This window comes from Accipiter gentilis, chromosome Z, assembly GCF_929443795.1.
Source record: "Accipiter gentilis chromosome Z, bAccGen1.1, whole genome shotgun sequence".
Lineage (NCBI taxonomy): Eukaryota > Metazoa > Chordata > Aves > Accipitriformes > Accipitridae > Astur > Astur gentilis.
Window position 1 is genome coordinate 25,564,188 of NC_064919.1, and position 16,677 is coordinate 25,580,864.

General features: G+C 40.8%; 1 protein-coding gene across 1 annotated transcript in view; it reads right to left on the reverse strand.

The window, feature by feature from the left end:
* CAMK4 (calcium/calmodulin dependent protein kinase IV) overlaps nt 1–16,677 on the reverse strand; it is a 178,243-nt gene that overhangs the window by 26,006 nt on the left and 135,560 nt on the right. The window contains exon 6 of the mRNA XM_049794867.1: nt 416–506. Within this exon, the coding sequence (XP_049650824.1) occupies nt 416–506 (91 nt within the window). The remainder of the gene's footprint in view (nt 1–415; nt 507–16,677) is intronic.

A 16,677-nucleotide genomic window follows, 5' to 3' on the forward strand; every position in this document is an offset into this window, starting at 1 on the left:
TGTCAAAACAGAAGTCAGCCTTGCTCAGTTTGCTTTCTACCACTTATCTGCACATTTGTATTTTCATGCCAATGAATCTTTCCTCTTAAAATACTGGTTTAACAAAAAAACCCACACAAACGGGCACAGGAGTGGTGTATGCAACTGTATGCTGATCTCATGACCCTTCTTGTTCCTCCTGAGCGCTTTATTCTCTCCCAAGTTCTGCACAATTTTGGCTATGAATTCTCTAAGCAAGCATCTACTTTTGTATTGGTTTTAAAAACACCATGCACAGCTGTGCTGCTGAAGAAGTAACATGCTGTTGTTCATTTGAGTATAAGCATTACCTTTGAATAAAGTGGTGGTGAGACATCAGTTAGCACTTATTACTCCTACAGAGGAATTAAGGAAGCATACATTTAATGCTACTTACCAATTTTTAGTGGTGCATCCGGTGCTGGTGTTGCATAGAGTAGATTTTCTGGCTTCAAGTCACGATGCACAATCCCATTTGCGTGCAGGTACTAGAAAAATAGAAAGTCAAAACATTTAAATAAGAGTAAGATGCTACGGTCAAGCATGAGTTAACACCTTCCTAATAATCTATAGCAGCAGATTAATAATCTGCTATGTGTGTGACACAGAGCCACTTAACTAATTTTCAGTAGCTTTTTTTCTGCAAACCTGCTCAGCATAGGATCCTGGGATGCATATTGTAATCTGAAGAGGAAACTAAAATTTGGGAAGGCAAAGATAGCATCATGTCCATTTGAGAAGAAAAAACATCTCAGAAAGTATTATTGACTTTTTAAATAAAGCAGCAGTTTCTAGGAAGTAATCTAATAGATGTTGAGATATTGAAGTCTGGCTCAGAGGAAGGTAGTTTCTGCACATTATAACATTCTGAGAGATAAGACAATGGTGATACAACTATTAAACTATTAAACAGACACCTTTGAGTAGAAAGGATACAGTATGTGTCCTGGGCCAACTACAAAATCCTTGGGGTCCCTGGAGCAGACTTCTCAAGGGTTTTAAAATCACCCAGTTGCACAGTCTCAAAAATCCATCTGTCTTGCCAAAACACATGCAGTACATGTGAACTCACTCACCACTGAATTCCTTTAAGGATGCTGTTCCTGCCTTGCACTAACAGAAAGAAGAATTTCTGGAATATATGGCTGCCTCTTACACTGCTATAAACAGACATAGGAAAAATATATAGTAAACCGGTAGATAAAAAAAGATGAACTAGTGAAACTAATTCTGTATTTCTTGTTGATAAAACATTCAGCAGAAACCTCTGAAGCCTTGGACGAAAGATGCTTAAGGGTAGATTCACATTATCTTACTTAAAAGTCTCCTGGTTTACATTTTAGTAGCATCTATCGTAGCTGTGTTTTCACTATTACAAAAAACAGTGTGTGTGCACTGTTATGCAGCAAATGACAGATGATTGAATATTCATCTAGAAAGCACAGCTACAGTATGCACTTGAGTTAGCGTCTTAGATGAATTCTTGACTGTGTATCTCATTGGAATTTTAGTTTGTATAAGTTGCCAGTGATTAAGTAACGTTAAGTAAGAATACATTACTCTTTCCTTGGGCAGTGTTTTAGTGACACTGAGTGCTTTTTAAGTGTGTGTTTCTTACAGTGCAATAAATGTTTTCTGCTGACTTTCTTTAAAACACTAAATTCGCAGTATTTGTCATGATGTGGCTTGTGGAGATCAGCCAAAGACTTTCATCTACTTTACTTCACAGTGAAATCTAAATGCTTGTCCCAGCTGTGTTTTCTACAATGAGATAGCTAATCAGTTATCCAATGTAAAACCAGGCAACAATATAAGGAAACTGATGGACTGCATGCTGCTACATCATTTAATGTGGTCACATCTGCATGGCTGCACACAGTCATGTCCACCCTTGATAAAAATACATCTTTATCTGAAGACATTAACTGTAGCAGAGATGCTCCTACAGCATGGCACTGATGAGCTTGACATGCAGAGGTAACAACAGCACACAGGGACTGCACCAAAAGCAATCAAGTTGGAGTGGACAGAAAGAGATGTCTGAACTGATCTGTGTTCATGTACTGCAAATTGGTTTAGCTGACTGTAGGAGTGAGAAAGATCAGACATTTCACAATCACTCGGTGGAAAGCAGACACCTCCGATTAATTCGTACAAAAAATCTTTGACCAGATTTGTGCAGAAAAATGTTCCAGCCAAGTCTGAAGTCTTTTAGCAGGTCCTTTTTTATACATGCCCATAATCTTAAAAATATTCTATGATATGAGGCTGCAAACATAGAAATTTTCTCCTCTTCCCAGAATTGCATTTTTGTGGGTGGGAATTTTGGGAATAACTTTGGGAGAAGCTGTTCAACTTTTCCTCCCTTTTAAGTTAGAAAGTGAGACTGGCTCGCAGGGCTGCTTCTCAGACATAGCTAGCTAACGATATCTGCTAACCATGCTTGCGCCTCATGACTGACTGACTTTTTAACAGATTTGTATTGAACTTGCAGCGTGAACTCTTTTTTATTACAAACTCATAAGACCCCATGTAGGAAAATTTCCCTCCTTTACCCAGCCTGCCGTTTGCAGAAAACCTGCAGGATGCGCGTGCCCCACAAATGTGTGTGAATTGCCTCAATAACCTAGCCCATGTCTTTCAAAGGCTGCCACTGCAATAATCTGAGCTGTCTCTCTTGTGTCCCATCCTCACAACACCTGCAGCTACTCCTACCCTCTCCCTTATCTCCCCAGCATCCTAGCCCAGAATTCCTGCCCACCCCTAGTACCTCCTCTGACCTCTCCCTGCAGTCCACATAGAACCTGTCACAGTCACTACAATTCCTAATCTCAGTCCCTGCTGCCCTGTCCTCTCTCTCCCACTGTTTCTCTTGCTTGACCTCATATTTGTGCGCAAGATGATGCCTGTGGTGCTTGGACCAGCCATGCATGCGGCTGGGGCTGCCTCAAGCTGCCAGGTCGTGGCTTTAACAGACCTACTGTTGGCATATCGTATCTTCAAGACCTAGCCTCCTGTCAAGTTTTGTTGACGTTGGCCAATGGGGTCAATAGTTTTGTTGTGAACTTACAGACAAAAGGGCAAAACGGACACCCCCCTCCACCCTCCCACCCCCCACCCCCCAGTGTTTTCACTGATGCAGAAATCCCATTCTTCAGCCACATAGAAGTACCAGCTAGCTTTGTGGATCCCCAGCCCTCTGAGGGGAGAGACTGCTGGCTGGACTTCTGTAAAAGGTACCTGCTTCCAAACAGCCTTGTTACTAAAGGTCTCCAGCACACTCAGTGACCTCCTGTTATCCAACCTGAGCCACCTGTCATTCACTGAGCATGTCTCCTGCTCCACAACCTACTATGAATAGGACCTTCCAAGACTGTGTCTATTTTCAGCGTTGCTCCCTTACATGGTAAATACCTGGGGACTTGTTTCCAAATTTTCATCAGTCCCAACAGCTCTGCTGCGCAAGTAGCATAATAGCTTCTGGTATTGAAGACAACCTGGTAATTACATTGTCTTGTATAAATGTGAACAGTATTCTGAGTTAAACTGTCTTAATTTAGAAATGGATTTAGTTAAACTAGGATAATACACTTTGTAAAACACTTATTTCGATTTACATACACTCTATTTTGTTTGTTCCTCACTTTATTTCTCACATATTGATTTTAGTAAGTGTTATGTTCCTTTGCAGGCAGTGCCTCTGCAGCATAAGTTCAAAGACCCTCCCAGTTTGGAGTACAGCTTTAGGCATTGCATACTCTCATTGTAAAGTAGATAGCCTGTGCTGTACTATTTGTATGCTATGTCTCTTAATGACTAAATGATGTAATTAAATGAGAAGATATGGGGCCAGTTATCAAGCCAGAGCTGTGTACTAACTCACTTCACAATCTAGGCATTGCTGAATTACATTCCCCACTTATAAGATATGGGTGAGACTTGAAAATCATTTGAATTCTCTGGATGGATGAAGAGTTTTTAGATGTACAGTGCTGTACAACAGTTTAAAATAGCATGCACATAAAATGCGATCATGAGAAGATACTCTTATAGTAGCTAAAATGCCCCATTTTCACTTTCTTCTGATTTTCAATAGACAATACCAACCACTAAAAGAAAATAAAAGCATGGTCATTCTCTGATTGGAGCTTTGCTAATTTGTGTTAGTGAAATAAGGTGGATACAGAAAATTTATATTTACATCACAATCCTATATTTCCATGGCAACATTACACAGATATATTTAGCTCTAGTTATGTCCTGTAACTTCGATGTACTATAATGTAAGATTTACTTGTAGAATGACAGCACTTCATCTGGCCTGATGAGATGTAGATGGAAGAGAGGCCTCCACAGGATCTCACAGGAAGGCCCATGGAAGAAGACCTTGTGGAAAAAGTCTTCACCATGCACAGCAGTTTCATCTGAATAGCTGGCCAATGGCACGAGGAAGAGAAATTATGCTTTCTCATGTACATTCTCCTCTGATTTTACTTTTTTTTGAACAGCAAAATATGCCTATGCCATTTAGCAAAAGAGAATGAACAAGAAAAAGTACAACAGAAACACTAGACATCCTGAGCAGTCTGTAATAAATCAGGGAATTTAAGCGCAAATAAATTTTCAATTGCTTTGGCCAATGAGATGGAAGTAGGCCAGGCGGGTGAATCCCCTGTGCTTCAGGCACACCCTGGGGTACTGCGGTAGTAGTGTAGAGCATCTCAGATAATCTGGGAGGAAGGTATTCTAGCAAAATTGAGTATGATATTCTTATTACTCTTCGATAAGCATTGAGGACAGACTCAGCATGACACTAAGTCGAATAATATACAGGCCCTTTTCTGAAAGACTTACTGGTTAAAATAAAGGCAGCATTCATCTTGGCCTTTATTCCCATGGTACACAACAGCAACTCATGACTGAACAATTGCTGTGACTCTAATTGTGACTGCAGCAGAAGGATTTTTTCTCTTTCTTTTTTTTTTTTAAGCTTCTTTCTAAGTCCTGTGTGAGAGTCCCTTTTGCTCTTTGTTTTATCCTTTAATAATTCAGTTTCCTATCTAACTTGAAAGATTTTATGACAAAAGGACAAATGAAGACTGCTTACAACTCTAGGCCTTTTCCTTAATTTTATTTATGGTACCTATTACACAGAACTGTAGAAAAGGAGGGCTGAAATGACCCTGAATCATCTACTCCTCTCTATGCTCCTTGGGAGCATCAACTATATCTACAACAGTTGTTTGTCCAATTTATGCTTAAAGACCTCTGATACTAGAGACTCCACAATTTCCCCAAGTAATTTATTACAAGTCTGTGCTATCTTGACCATTAGAAAGTACTTCCCTGTGACTTACCTGGATCTTCACAGGGGCAGATGAAGCCCATGACTTTGTTTCCTATATACTGTAAAGGCAGAAAGGAGATTATTCCTTTTTTTGCAACAGCCTTGTGAGTACTTGTTACCAGGTACACAAACATTCTTCTCTCTAAGACTAAAGGGCTTCAGTTTCCTCACTCTTTCTTACAGACTATCTTTTCCAGACCTGTGATCATTCTTTTTGCTGTCCTCCAGGCCGTATCGACTTGCATCAGTGTGTTGAAAATGCAAAAATGTGGCCTTACAAATTTTACAGAATGTATTCATAAAACTATTTGCCTTTTTTTGCAACATATCACACTCCTGTTTGCCTTTTGATCCAGTGTAACCTTCAGGTCATTTCTGTTTTGTTCCCACTCCCATGTTTTTACTGTTGACTATTCATGTAGAATTTTGTCCTTGACAGTACAGAAAGGACATTGAATTTTACCAAAGTTGTTTTATTTCTAATCCTACTCTCCAACATACTTGCAGTTTTTCCCAATTTTACGTTGTCCAAAATTTTCATAAGTGTACCCTCTATTCCATTATCTGACATTGTCAACAAAAACACTAAAAATCAGACCAAAGATTTTTCCTGAACCTCCACTCCTGATATTTAGATACACTGATGGACATTCTCTCCCTACAGACAACCAGTCTCCATCCAGCTAAAAATCATGTCATCGTGACCATGTTTCCCTCATTTATTGTAAGACTGTCAGGTGAGACAAGTACCAAAAGCTTTACTCATGTCAAGTATGTATGATACCTTCTGTTCCTCTCCTACTAACAATGCCTCTTACCCTACTTGAGAAAAAATCAGACTGATTTGGCATGACTTGATCTTGACAAAAACTTGTCTCACTGGTGACCTCCCTGCTTTCTTATCTCCCAGGTGCCTCATATTCCTTTGCTTCATTATTTACTGCAGATTTTTTTCTGGGGAGTGGAGTTATGTCAGTTGGTCTATAATTCCTCCCTTCTCCCTCTTGAAGTGAGTACTATATACACCTGCTTCTCTGCCCAGCCTCCATCAGAAGTGAGTGTTACCTGTTAAAACTGTTTCAGACTTAAAAAGCTTGCTCTTTAAAGATTGTGCTATGAAGGTCACTGGGTGCAACCAATTAGAAAAGATCTAAATGATTGGAATACTTTCTTAGTCTTTTCTTACTCTAGGCTCATATTTTACTGCTCAGTCACTGCTGTTAAGTGTGCTAGGCATCTACTTAATAGCTGAACTTTTACCAAAAACTAGTGGGGGAAAAAAAAAAAAAGACAAACCCACTGTTGTCTTCTCCTAGACATCTTTTAATAGGTCTCCTTCACCTGGGTTTCTTCTTGTAAGGATGACTGATTTTGCTATCCTTCTTATCTCATGCTAGATGAATTTCATTTTCTGGACCAGCCTTTCTGACTTTAGCCTTCGAACTCCTGCTATTCTTCCAACTCAGGCTTCAATAGCCTGACCTGTTTTCTGCTTTCTGTATACCTCGTGCCTGCGTTTAACACCAGCGTGTGCTGTTGCTGAGCACCAACCTTCATTCAAGTGGACTGATGAGAAACTGGCTGACCCCTGACCACATTGCTATGCTCCCAGGGTACTGCACTCTCTCTGGCAGGCACAGGGCCACTGCTGGCAGTGCTGCAAGTTCCCCTCTGTCAGCAAGTAAGGGAAAAGTCCTAAAATATCTTTGCTTCCACTTGTGAGAGTGATTGTGATCTGCACAGCCTTTGGGTTTCATGATGTCTCCTCATTAACCAGGAGATTTTGACATGAGCTGGATCCCAGCTCTGAACATGATCTCCAGCGTTGCCATGAACAGAGGCTGTACAGCACAGACAGCTCTGGCAGCAGTGAGTGTCCTCACGATTATTACTGTTGTGCGTATGCCATAACTCCTTTGTGAACCTGGCCTGTCCACTAGCCCTTGGTCTGGCTTACAGACCCTCCTGCTGTGTATGAACCCAGCTCACCTGCAAAGCTGCATTAGACAACCGAAGCGATGGTGAAGGGAGCTCCACCTGCCCCTCTTGTTCAGAGCCAGCTCACACCTGCCCCTCTGGGCAGTGCTGCTTTGTAAGGTTGCATGCACACACTAACCTCTCAGGTTAGTGCTGAACAGCCACTGCTGTGGAAATGCTCTGGATCAAGGACCTGGTGCTCCTTTTTCTCCTCTTTAACATGATGGTTTCCTGTACGCATTGGTTTAGCTGTGGGCAGAAACCTGTGGTCTGATATGGCTGGGACACTGGTTTCATTATATGACTCTCTGTCCAGGACGCCTATAATATGACTGCCACATTCATGAACACCAGATTTGCTCATGTTTTCAGAAGGAAAATTTCTACCAGTTTTATTACTCTGCAGAATATATTTAGGACTTGCATGTTGAATTTATTACAAAATCAAGCCTGTAAGGTCCTGAGGGGAGAATGAAAGCCATACATACCAATTCAGTACTGGACAGCTTCAGCTATAAATGCAGTCACTACATCCTTCAGAAACTGAAAAGAGCATGTTTTTTTCTCCCTTTTCAGGAATGTCTAGACTTGTAAATAAGCTCTTTCTGTAGCCATTACAAAAGTGTGTCAATGCATAATGAAAGCTACTGCACAGTAATTTAGTTTGATTACAGCTAAATACTGTTTGACAGAGATGTAATTAACTGATAAAGTTTCTGATGCTGTTAAAAGAAAGTTTACATAAACTTTTAATAATGTAACAGGATAAAGAAAAAAAAGATACATTCCTATTTTAGGTTCCTAGGAAGGTGAGTGAGCTCACCTTATGTATGTAGAAAGTCAAAGCCAGTCTCCATATAATTTGTGTTTAAAATAATTGTTCAGCACAGATCTTACAGAGTACAGAGGGACAAATATGTATCATTCAAAATGTACACTTAGTCACTCCACATTGGTGTAGACTTCTGAAAACAAGACGCGTGGCTTTCATCGTTATTGAGCACACGTGCCCTGTTATAATCTTCTGCATGTGTCAGCCAATTCATAATTCACACATCCTATAATTGCACAAAGATTACAGACTGATATGAGAATATGATATGTGACTTGGGGCTACTGTAGTCTTAGCCTAGGGCAAATGATGCAGTTCCTCTGCACCTCAGGTTCCACATCTTTGAAACTGTTGTGACATGTAAGCTGTGTTTTAGATATCTGAGTGACAAGTGCAAAACAGGAATAGGAATACATAATAATCTGTTGTTGAGACTGTGCTGTACCCACTGAAGTACATGTAAAATTCCACTACTTCAGCTGATTCAGGCTTTATTTAAAAGCACAGTAATACAGCTACTATGAGCAGCCTGTTTCTATGCTTCCATTTATCTCTCAGGCAGCGCGTAACTTGGAATGCAGAACAGGACCTGAAATCCTGTATGCTTCAGCTTTGGGAGTTGTATAGTTTGATATCTGCTGATTATGGAAAAGTGCAAATATCTGAGTTGGTTGCTTACAGTTTAAACAATTTATTTAGGGCTAGAATGATTTTTATTTTTTTTTTACAAAACAGAAAAAAATAACTGAAATTATTTTGGAAATGCAGAGATTGTTTTGGGAAGTGTTGCAGAAGTGTGCTGGTTTGGGCTGGGGCAGAGTTGATTTTCTTCATAGTAGCGGCTATGGGGCTCTGTTCTGGGTTTGTGCCGAGAACAGTGTTGATAGCACAGGGCTGTTGTCATGACTGCTGAGCAGTGCTCACACAGAGTCCAGGCCTTTTCTGCTTCTCACCCCACCCCACCAGCCAGCAGGCTGGGGGGGGCACAAGGAGTTGGGGGGGGACACGGCCGGGACAGCTGACCCCAGCTGACCACAGGGATATTCCACACCATACGGTGTCATGCTCAGCAAATAGAGCTGGGAGAGGAAGGAGGAAGCGGGGGACGTTCGGAGTGATGGCGTTTGTCTTCCCAAGTCACCGTCACGCGTGATGGAGCCCTGCTTTCCTGGAGATGGCTGAATACCTGCCTCCCTATGGGAAGCGCTGAATGATTTCCTTGTTTTGCCTTGCTTGCGTGCGTGGCTTTTGCTTTACCTATTAAACTGTCTTTATCTCAGCCCACGAGTTTTCTCACTTTTACTCTTCTGATTCTCTTCCCCATCCCACTGGAGAGGAGTGAGTAAGCAGCTGCGTGGTGCTCAGCTGCTGGCTGGGCTTAAACCACAACAATGATGACACTATACCAGGTGTGATCACAGCAAATCATGTACTGTCATTTCTGTACAATCTGACACATGTAGGAGAGGACAACGCACACACCTGCCCACACAAATCCCAAACAAGTGCGCTTTGTGCAGAGAGCTAACTGTTTGCAGCGGCATGAAATTCTCCTCTTTAACTGTAAGTAGGCCACAGCATCAGAGTAGGTAGAAGAGCTTTGCTATGGTGGCTTCTTCAATCCATCCAGAAGAGCCACCCACTTGCAGACTATCTGAATTCAGTGAAGAATTAACATACATTAACAATGTTCCTCATACAGCCACTCCGCTTAAACTTTCTTTTTCTGCATGGCTGGGGTGCGGAAGACAAAGATTTTGTTTCTCTTCCTGCAACTGCCCAGAACCCTTGTGTAGGGGAACCTTCCCGTTGCAGTCTTCACACCTACCAGGCACACGCCGTATGCCTGCCCCCTGTCCCACTGCATAATGAAAAGGTGAAGGATGTATGTTCTTTTGGGAAAACTCAGTCATTTCAGATGGAATGCAAAAGAACCATGATATTAGATGCAGGGTAATGTCATAAAATTGCAGTGGGCAGAACTTACTTAACATGTGTGACTTGATCTGTCAGAGCTGCTGAGGTGAATACACTATTTTTTTCCCCTCCACAAGGAGGTGTTGCAAAAAAAAAAACCAAACAAGAGAGCTAAAAAAACCCCACAAACAGCCCCCTCCCTAAAACAAAACCCCCAAACTAGCAGTCCTGCCCATGGTATCGGCACCCATTTATTTCCTCTGTAGTTTTGCAATACTCATAGAACCTCTCCGCTCAACTTACTTCACTTAGAATAGCTCTTACAACCCTCTGAAGTGTGCTGAGGTTTTATTGTTTGTACCATGGTCTCAAGACAAAAAGCATTACATGCACATTACATCACTGCTACTTTGTTCTACTCCCTGTCTTGAGGATTTTTTATTTTATTGACCATAGTCACGTTATAAACAAATAGAAGAAAAACCCATAATAACCAAGAGTTTTTAATTAACTTCAAAATATCAAAAATATTTAAAAGGTATTAGAGATGAAACTATTTCAAGACCAAGCTAAAAAAAACCCTTAAAAGCTTCATAAACCCACTATATGTGCCTTTCTAAATTAATGCCACTATAGCAAATTCAAAAGGAAGCAGGGAGGACTTTTGCAAAATCAAGCCAAAGGCATAAATCTGCAGCAGATATCTGCCATCCCTGTATAGAATAAAAACTTCAGCAACATCACTGTAATTCTAGCAAATCTAAAATAGAAGTAGATTCTGTATTCCAGGTGGGTTACTGAAAAGCAAGTAATGTTTTTGTAAGCCAGTAACATCTTTGGGTTTGTCATTAGGAAATTAAAAAGATACAAATGAAAAACACAATCTAAAGCTGCTGTCAATGATACCTGGTGCTCGCTCACGTTCCAATAACGTCCAGCATCATAGACCCATTTAGTTGATGGAAAGCTATTCCTGGCAGTGTTAAGTTTCACTAACCACAGAGATTTGCTAACCATAGCTCTAGTATACCTGTAACAGGGCCATAATATAATGCCTTAATTAGCCAGAGGTGCACATCTGTTCATTCTACACCAACATATTTTAGTTTTCTTGCAATAATTTAGCTTTTTCTATTCTAATCAAAGCACTACATTTCATGGCTTTTGATTAATTTCTCTCCCTTTTTAAGAGGGATATTTCTTAAAATAATGTAACTCTTAAATGCGTAGGTTAGAGTCTATTCTACTTGCTTTTAAAGAGTAAGGTGATTTTGTTCTGCATGTACTGTACAGTTACACTAGTAAATTAACCCATGCCAAGGAGTGTTCCTGGGTGCTGAAACTCAATTGTCTACACTGTTTAAATTTTTAGAACAGTCCTGGGTAAATTAGCACTTATCAAAACAACTCCCTGTTAGTCAAGCCCAACATTATTCCCACCAGGCAATTTGAAACTGGCCCCTTTGTTTTGAAGACTGGCACCATTTAATGGTTTGGGCCATTGGCTGTTGCAAGCCAGTTGGCATTGCTGACAGAGAGTGACTTCAGCTAATTCACTGTCATCCACAGAGATCTCATAATGAAAGTAGTGGGGTGCTAGTAAGACCAGACTGCTGGAATTTTGCATCAAGGATGCACGTGATCACAGCAGGGCACAGAAAGCCTCATGTGCATGTTTTGGGTAGGGTCAGACAGTTGTTTCAAAGGTGAGATTTCAGGGTAATAAACCAATGAAGGAGGATGACACTTCTCTTGCCCATCCATGAAACTCTCTTCCCAAACTATGTATAATTTTTAACACATCATTGTATTTAATGAACACTTATATTTCTGCATTTGAATTTCTATTTATGCATAAATAACACACAGATATTGTTTTGGGTTAATTATACTGCTTTCCTTGAATTGTGAAGCTTGGCCTACATGTAATAGCATCACTTGCTAAGCCTAATATTCATCTTACATTTAAGAAAGGACTGCCTAGAACATATATTTAAAAAAAACCCAAACAACTCTCTTTACTTTTGTTACAGAATTTTTACAAAACGTAGTTCTAAACAGCACAGCCCTCAAGGTCTACATGCACAGAAGTGTTTCCATTTATTCATCTGCTAGAGGTGAGCTCTCTGTGCAATACAAAGGCCCACCTCAGTGTTCCAGGTGCCATTACATTAAACCACAGTGGTGGTGCAGCAAACTCGGACTGATCCCAGCCTCACAGTATCGTGACACATGTACTCTCCTGTTCTGAAGCGAGAAAGGAAAACAATATACCATTTCTGGCAGCAACACCATACCTTAGGAACCCCCTCGCTTGAGGTACAGCTTCCAGTCTAGATCTGCCAACTATCCCACTCTTTCATGCTTTTGCAACACAAGATTTACACCCAAAACCAGAAAAGAAGTCTACTGTACCTCTACCATGGTCACTCAGTGCCCTCTTCATCTGAACCCCTTCCCCCCCCAACTTCATGTACAGTTATTTAGGATCCCCTAAACAGCTAGAATTTGTAAGATTCATTTTCATTCTAGGTTTCCAAGCCTGAATTTTTCTCCAGGTGATGACATTAAGAACAAACATTTTTGTTGTACAGGACAAGGTATCAGCAATACTTGCAAAGAAATCATATATTTAAAAAACCTGAAACATTAAAAATGAGCTATGCCTGTAAGAACATAAATGGAAGGAGTTAAAAAAGTCTCATCTACTAGAAGGAGGAGGAGGAGGAGGTCAGGATGATTAGGCTGTGGATATCTCTTTTATGTAGGTGACTGCTTCCTTTGAAAAGCTATCTCAGATTGCATACTAATATAATTATGAGTTTTCTGGAAAGGAATATTACATGGTTTGTGCAGGCTCTTGAATGCAAAAGAACAATTCACATTCTGCTGGGAAACGTGATGACCTTATCAAGGCACCCGACACTTGTTTTTTGAACAACTGGAATTCTGAAATACCACATGCCACCCGGAGAAATGCCGAACTGTAAACCTGAATTTCCTATCAGCTCCTCTGTTTTCAGAAAGATCAGCAACAGATCAAAATGGGATGTTTAATTTCTGTCTAATAAAGAAATCTCCCTGTGAATTTGGTGCTCTAGTCCAGAACTTTAAGCAACACTGCCAATTTTTAAAACTCATTATGTTATTGGTGTCTAATGTACAGAAGGCTACAAATATTCTCCTTTATGGATCCGCTAATACTGGAAGACACAGTAAGAGATTTCATTTAGAATTATATTTTTGCCAGTGAAAAATTTTCAGAATCCTGTTTCCACACATATTTTTCCTAGTTTCTGCATGGATCTATCTTCATTTAATTTCAAATTTTGCTATTATAATGGAGATCTCCAAAAGAACCCACAAAAATAAACTTTCTGTTTCTCAGAGCCATACTCTTCCCAGGGTTCAGAAAAACCTTGTAAAAATATTTGCATGGAACAAAACTGTTGTGCCAGGTAAATTACTCTAGCAAAACTCACAGCTATGGAACTGAGAAGAAAACCTTAGTATTTCAACTTTACTTTGTGGACAGGTTGTATTCCCAATGCATATAGGCCAACCTTTTCCAAACTGCACCCCTCAGGGCTATTTCTGTAGGAGAGTGACAATAATCTGTGACAAACTTGTATAACATGAGCGCTTTCCATAGTGAGCACTGATAAAACATGGCTACAAACATGCTGCCACCTCCGTCGTCTGCCTCAGGTTTTGTAGTCAGAAAAGCTGCTGATGGCACAGGATCCTGGGATGCAAAACCAGCTCAGGTGTATGTCTTATGGGTCACTGGTAAAGAGTAATTTTCAATTAGGACTTACAGCTAGAAAAAAACATCAGCCACACATGACAAACTGCAATGAATCCTATGAAACCAGTGGAATTGTTTCTGTTATCTTCAAAGAAATGAAAGTGTGCATGCTAGTTTTGTTTTTTTGTACCACACTACCATCATAATTCAAATATCTCTGTAGCCTTGATCAGCCTACAGTGAACGTTGCAACTCTAAAAGGGAGTTGAGGCCTTCTGTTTTCAAACTGTGGAATTAAATGCAATGACCATCACTCAGTTGCATGTTATCACTGCACTCTGAGGGATGGAGATAGGGTGGCAATATATTTTTCTTTTTCTATTTTAATTTAGGATTGTGCTTTTTATATTGTGTACAAGAGACTTAAAGATTAGGGACAGGGTTAAATTTATTCCCATACTAGAAAATAGCCACAGGATAATTAGGACTGTCCGATCCACAGTTTGATCTTTATTGATTAGTCTGGCAATCAGTATGAGATACATAATGTATTTACTGTTTAAAGAGTAACTTCCAAATTGAGGTGATGATGGTATTGAAGTCTTGTTTATAAAAATTCTTTTACTCAAAATCTCAGTAAATAAAATTAAAGCATGTAATAAGAATCAAGAATGTCAACTGGGATGAAACACTTTTTATCTCACATCTCTGAATCTAAAACTAAATCAACAAGCTATTTTGGCCTCATTCAAGTAAAGAGCTAAATTCCTATTGATCAGAGTAAGAAAACAATCTGACTGAAGAACTACAAAGAGTCTGACTGAAAATCATGTCTCCTCTTAAACACCCTAGCTTTCACCACCTCACTCTTTATAATGCCATTATTTATGGGTGTTTCTATCATAGAGGCTTCTGGCTTGCTATGACCTGAATTATGAATGTAAAATATGATGAAGAAACATACAATTTAAAATTCAAAGCCTTTCACTGTTTTGTATGGTATAAACAAGTAAAAGGAGCCCAATCCCCCTTTAGCCTTTGCAGGTTATGATTGAACTAGATTTGCTAGACTAAAAGGTGCTAATGGAAGATAAAGCAACATTAATTTTAACATATTTCAGAACATGGGATGCCACTCCTACCTCAGATGAACTCTTAGCATCAAACCACAACTGCACTGGGAACAACAGCAGATGTGAAAGTAAACACTGATGCTGAAGGAGAAAGCAGCACTCTGCCTATGGACTATTTACAGACCAAAAAGTCCTCATCTTCAGAGGTTTTGATCACCTAAACTTCATGGAACAATCACAGACATGACTACCTGGATTTCAGTAAGGTATCTGATATTACTTCAGATCAATTACTGGTTTAGCTGATAGTTGCACTGAAGGAAATGGAGATTAGTAGGAGAAATGCAAAATGGGCAGGAAATTCAATCCAAGGGCAAAGCAGGTAAAGTACTTCCAGGATGTAGAGGAAAGTACTTAGTGTGGGGAAATGTCTCCTGGAGAACCAGGGATCAATGGGGGAGTAGAAAGGCTGCTGTGTGATGAGATGGTACCAAACGTGCCTTGTTCAGCAATGCAAACTACAGGTTTGAAGGAGGATTTGACCACTGTCTATAACTACATCATGGTAAACTCCGGGCAGGGCGGAAGGAAGGGGTTTAATCTGAGGGATTCTTGGCACAAAAAAGCAACCAGAAACTAGCTATGAATATCTTTATGCTGGAAATGAGAAAAAGGCTCCTCACTGTGAAAGCCGCCAAGTATTCAGGGCAACCTTCCAAGAACTGTGGGGAGGTCAAACCATGAACAGCTTCTAAGGTGATGCTCAGAACAGTTATAAAGAAGACTACATGATATGGCTCCTGTAAGGGCAGCGACTGCAGCAGAGAGCTAAGGAGATATGTGTTGTCTGGCTTTGTGACCCTGCAGAGAGAAACTCCTTCATCTTCCTTCAGGAGAGTTTGTATGAATTGTCAAACCCAGCCAGATCACCTCTCTCAAAGCACTCGGCACGGAAAACCACCCAAATTTCCCATTCCGTCTCAGGGGATCAGTGCTGGGCAGGCACCTCTGCTCCCTGCCAGCGCCGCAGTGATGCAGACAGCCAGGTGCCCAGACCCCTTCTTGGGAGGCTCAGGAGGCAGTGACCTGCTTGAGCCCAGCTGTCTATAGTCCTCCTCTTCCTCCTCCTCCTCCCTGGTGCCTCTGCTCCCCTGCCCACAACAGCCAGGCCGCCTGCCTGCTCTGTACCCCATTGCTCTGACTGCCCTGGGCATTACCTGGGCACCTAGTGGTGGCTGCAAAGCAACAACAAGATGGGGAAGGGATGGGGGCACCAGGGAGTGGGAAACAGTACCTAAGGATGGGAGCAGAGTATTGCACTCTGGATGTTGAGAAGTTGCTGCAGCTCTGTTACCTGAAGAGGGAAATTTGCCTTTAAGGTAGCGGTTAGGCTGTGGTAGTTTTTTTCTGAAAATCATAATTTTCCATTTTTCCAACTTAAAGGCTTCTTTTAGAGTGTGTTAGGTAATCTTCTTTCGCCCCCTTTTATACTGTAGCTTTTTGAATGTTTTTTTAGTTGCAGTTTCTAGTGGCTTCTGTGGGTTGTGCTGCTTAGCAGAAATAGGATTTGATGCATGAGGAACCTCACCCCATGCATCAAATCCTATTTCTCAGGTAAGAGCAGGCTGCAAGCACTTGTGCAGTGGGGCTGGAAAAGGACACAGGCTGGAAGTAGGAAGGCCAAAAGAGAAACGATGAGCTAGGAGGACTTTCTTCCACCGATGAACTGGAAATGACAACTGTATCCTTGTTTAAGTATCTATCT